General features: G+C 39.6%; 1 protein-coding gene across 6 annotated transcripts in view; it reads right to left on the reverse strand.

Annotated features, from left to right (window-relative positions):
* The window catches only part of dgkh (diacylglycerol kinase, eta), a 259,098-nt gene that overhangs the window by 101,469 nt on the left and 153,457 nt on the right, over nt 1–4,172 (reverse strand). For all 6 annotated transcript variants that reach the window (XM_062061650.1, XM_062061649.1, XM_062061655.1 and 3 more), the window contains one exon: nt 96–200. In XM_062061650.1, coding sequence (XP_061917634.1) covers nt 96–200 — 105 coding nt within the window. The remainder of the gene's footprint in view (nt 1–95; nt 201–4,172) is intronic.

Below are 4,172 nucleotides of genomic sequence, written 5' to 3' on the forward strand. Positions count from 1 at the left end.
CCCGCTTTAAAATGCCTGACACAGTAGTGGTGCATGCAGCCTACAGTAATAAGAAGTGTCCCCCCCCCCATCCCCCCCCCCCCCAGGAGCCTTACCTCGTAATGTTCTCTGGACTGGACGGACTTGAGCGAGCTGATCCAGTCCTCCATCTCCTTCCTGTTCTCGGCACAGAGGATGAGCCTACGGAAAGGAGTGATCACCTGGACGGGGGGAAGACGCAGAAGGTGAGGTGAGGCGGCTGCTCTTCCAGGCTCTTCCGTGTTCTCGGCAGCCCGCCGGCGCTACTGAGAGGAGAGGGAGGCTCCTCTCGCTTTTTAAGGGGAAGATGAGGTGCACCCCCCCCCCCCACCCTCCCCATCTCTCGCTCTCCCTCATTAAATCTCGCTCTCGCTCATCACAACACCTTCTTGAGTGTTCCACCACTTTCTTTTCTTTCCCTCTTAGCGCTTCAAACCCCTTTCAGCCAGATACATGCTGACAGGCGAAGAGTTTCATCCCCCTCACAACCCTCCAGTGTGTGTGTGTGTGTGTGTGTGTGTGTGTGTGTGTGTGTGTTTAAAGTTCCCCGACGGACACACAACACGCCCACTCTCAGCTCTGCGTCACTTATTCATGCACTTCCTCATCCCGCCGCTCGCTTCGTCTTCCATCGCTCTCAAAGACACCATCCGAGGCAGTAGACGACCACAACGTACCCCGCCGTGCACGCGCTTGCATCTTCTCCTATATTGCATCAAACACGCGCGTCAAAAGCACACGCGCATCCTATCCAAGTGGAGACTGTGGCGTGTAAATACCCTATTTTTCGGAGTATAAGTCGCTCCGGAGTATAAGTCGCACTGGAGTATAAGTCGCACCGGAGTATAAGTCGCACTGGAGTATAAGTCGCACCGGAGTATAAGTGGCACTGGAGTATAAGTCGCACTGGAGTATAAGTCGCACCGGAGTATAAGTGGCACCGGGTGAAAATGCATAATAAAGAAGTAAAAAACCATATATAAGTCGCACTGGAGTATAAGTCGCACCGGCCGAAAATGCATAATAAAGAAGGAAAAAAAACATATATAAGTCGCACTAGAGTATAAGTCGCATTTTTGGGGGAAATGTATTTGATAAAAGCCAACAGCAAGAATAGACATTTGAAAGGCAATTTAAAATAAATAAAGAATAGTGAACAACAGGCTGAATAAGTGTACGTTATATGAGGCATAAATAACCAACTGGTATGTTAACGTAACATATTATGGTAAGAGTCATTCAAATAACTATAACATATAGAACATGCTATACGTTTACCAAACAATCTGTCACTCCTAATCGCTAAATCCCATGAAATCTTATACGTCTAGTCTCTTACGTGAATGAGCTAAATAATATTATTTGATATTTTACGCTAATGTGTTAATCATTTCACACATGTGGCCCGAAAAATGATTACCACTCCACTTCAACTTAATTACAAAGAGTATAAGTCCATTACAGATAGTTCATTATAAATAAATTGGTGTTTTTCATTCCTATTCTTCTCTCATTGACTAATTCCACTTGTTTTTTTGTGCACCCTTGTTTGTTTTGGTTACCATGGTTACTTATTATTATTTATTTATTTTTTTAAATATTTTTTTAATTTTTTTAATTTTTTTAATTTTTATTTTTATTTATTTATTTCAAACAACATAAAAAAAAGACACAAGATACACTTACCATTAGTGCATCAACCCAAGAAAACCCTCCCTCCCCCATTCACACTCATTTACACAAAAGGAGCTGTCTCTTTCTGTTATTAAAAAAAACAACAACTTCTGGTTACTTATTACTTCCACCTGTCTCTGATTAGTGTTCGCCCGCTCACCTGCTCCCTGATCACTAATCAGAGGCCTTATTTAAGCCTGCCTTTGCCAGTCAGTCAGCCTGGCGTCATTGTTTGCTTCATGCAACCTGCTACGTAAGTTTGTTTGTTTCATGCCAAAGTTACGTGTTTATTTCTGCTCCGTAGTCCATGCTAAGTGGTAGCTTTAGCTTCCAGTGCGATCAGGCACGTTGTTCTGTCGGCTCCTTTTCAGTTTTTTGTGCCACTTTTGAGTTTTGATGATTAAATCATGTTCCCACCTGCACGCCATGTCCGGAGTGGTCCGTCGTGACAGTAACATTCCACACTCCAAAATAATACTAGTTTGTATGATCCCAGCTGACATTGTATTGATCATGATCGGTATCCGGCCAATACTAAAGTGAAAAAGTTGTATTGGGACACCCCCCGGATATAAACGCACAAAACCTTGAACACACAATGTGTCCCACAAAGTCAAAATCCAAGGAGAAACCATACTATTGATTTTGAATGTTGCCCAACAGAGAAGATGAACGTTCCAATCAAAACTAGAGATGTCCGATAATGGCTTTTTTACCGATATCCGATATTGTCCAACTCTTAATTACCGATATCAACCGATACCGATATATTAAGTCGTGGAATTAACTAGGGATGTCCGATAATGGCTTTTTGCCGATATCCGATATTCCGATATTGTCCAACTCTTTAATTACCGATACCGATACTGATATATACAGTTGTGGAATTAACACATTATTATGCCTAATTTGGACAACCAGGTATGGTGAAGATAAGGTCCTTTTTTTTTTAATTAATAAAATAAAATAAGATAAATAAATTAAAACATTTTCTTGAATAATAAAGAAAGTAAAACAATATAAAAACAGTTACATAGAAACTAGTAATTAATGAAAATGTGTAAAATTAAGTGTTAAAGGTTAGTACTATTAGTGGACCAGCAGCACGCACAATCATGTGTGCTTACGGACTGTATCCCTTGCAGACTGTATTGATATATATTGATATATAATGTAGGAACCAGAATATTAATAACAGAAGGAAACAACCCTTTTGTGTGAATGAGTGTAAATGGGGGAGGGAGGTTTTTTGGGTTGGTGCACTAATTGTAAGTGTATCTTGTGTTTTTTATGTTGATTTAATAAAAAAAAAAAATTAAAAAAATGATACCGATAATAAAAAAAACGATACCGATAATTTCCAATATTACATTTTAATGCATTTATCGGCCGATAATATCGGCCGGCCGATATTATCGGACATCTCTAGAATTAACACATTATTATGCCTAGTTTTGTTCTGATGCCCGGCTGGATGCATTAAACAATGTAACAAGGTTTTCCAAAATAAATCAACTCAAGTTATGGAAAAAAGTGCCAACATGGCACTGCCATATTTATTATTGAAGTCACAAAGTGCATTATTTTTTTTTAACATGCCTCAAAACAATAACAGTGCAATACTTTTTCATAACATGGTCACTACTGCCTAGTTTCTCTTGTTATATTCTTATTTTACTGTTATATTTTTATTCTCATTGTTGCTTTTTGTTTGTATTCTTATTGTAATATTTTTCTATTCTGTTTCTATTTATACCCCCGTTATTTACTTTTTAAATTCGATCTCAATTCTGTACACTGCTGCTGGAATTGTAATTTTCCTGAGGGAACTCTCCTGAAGGAATCAATAAAGTACTATCTATCTATCTATCTATCTATCTATCTATCTATCTATCTATCTATCTATCTATCTATCTATCTATCTATCTATCTATCTATCTATCTATCTATCTATCCAAACAGCAGCTTGGAATTTGGGACATGCCCTGCCCTCCCTGAGAGAGACTATGAGGAGGTTGAGGTGGGGGGGGGGTTAGTGGGGGGTGTATATTGTAGCGTCCTGGAAGAGTTAGTGCTGCAAGGGATTCCGGGTATTTGTTCTGTTGTGTTTATGTTGTGTTACGGTGCGGATGTTCTCCCGAAATGTGTTCGTCATTCTTGTTTGGTGTGGGTTCACAGTGTGGCGCATATTTGTAACAGTGTTAAAGTTGTTTATACGGCCACCCTCAGTGTGACCTGTATGTCTTGCATCAATACGTAATGAGTAAAGCCGGTAGATATTATGTGACTGGGATGGCACGCACGTAAAGGAAGTGCCTTAAAGGTTTATTGTCAGTCTGTACCTCTCCCTACGTCCGTGTACACAGCGGCGTTTAAAAATGTCATACATTTTACTTTTAAAAACCGATACCGATAATAACAAAACCGATACCGATAATTTCCGATATTACATTTTAAAGCATTTATCGGCAGCCCGATAA

Source organism: Entelurus aequoreus, linkage group LG10 (genome assembly GCF_033978785.1).
Source record: "Entelurus aequoreus isolate RoL-2023_Sb linkage group LG10, RoL_Eaeq_v1.1, whole genome shotgun sequence".
Lineage (NCBI taxonomy): Eukaryota > Metazoa > Chordata > Actinopteri > Syngnathiformes > Syngnathidae > Entelurus > Entelurus aequoreus.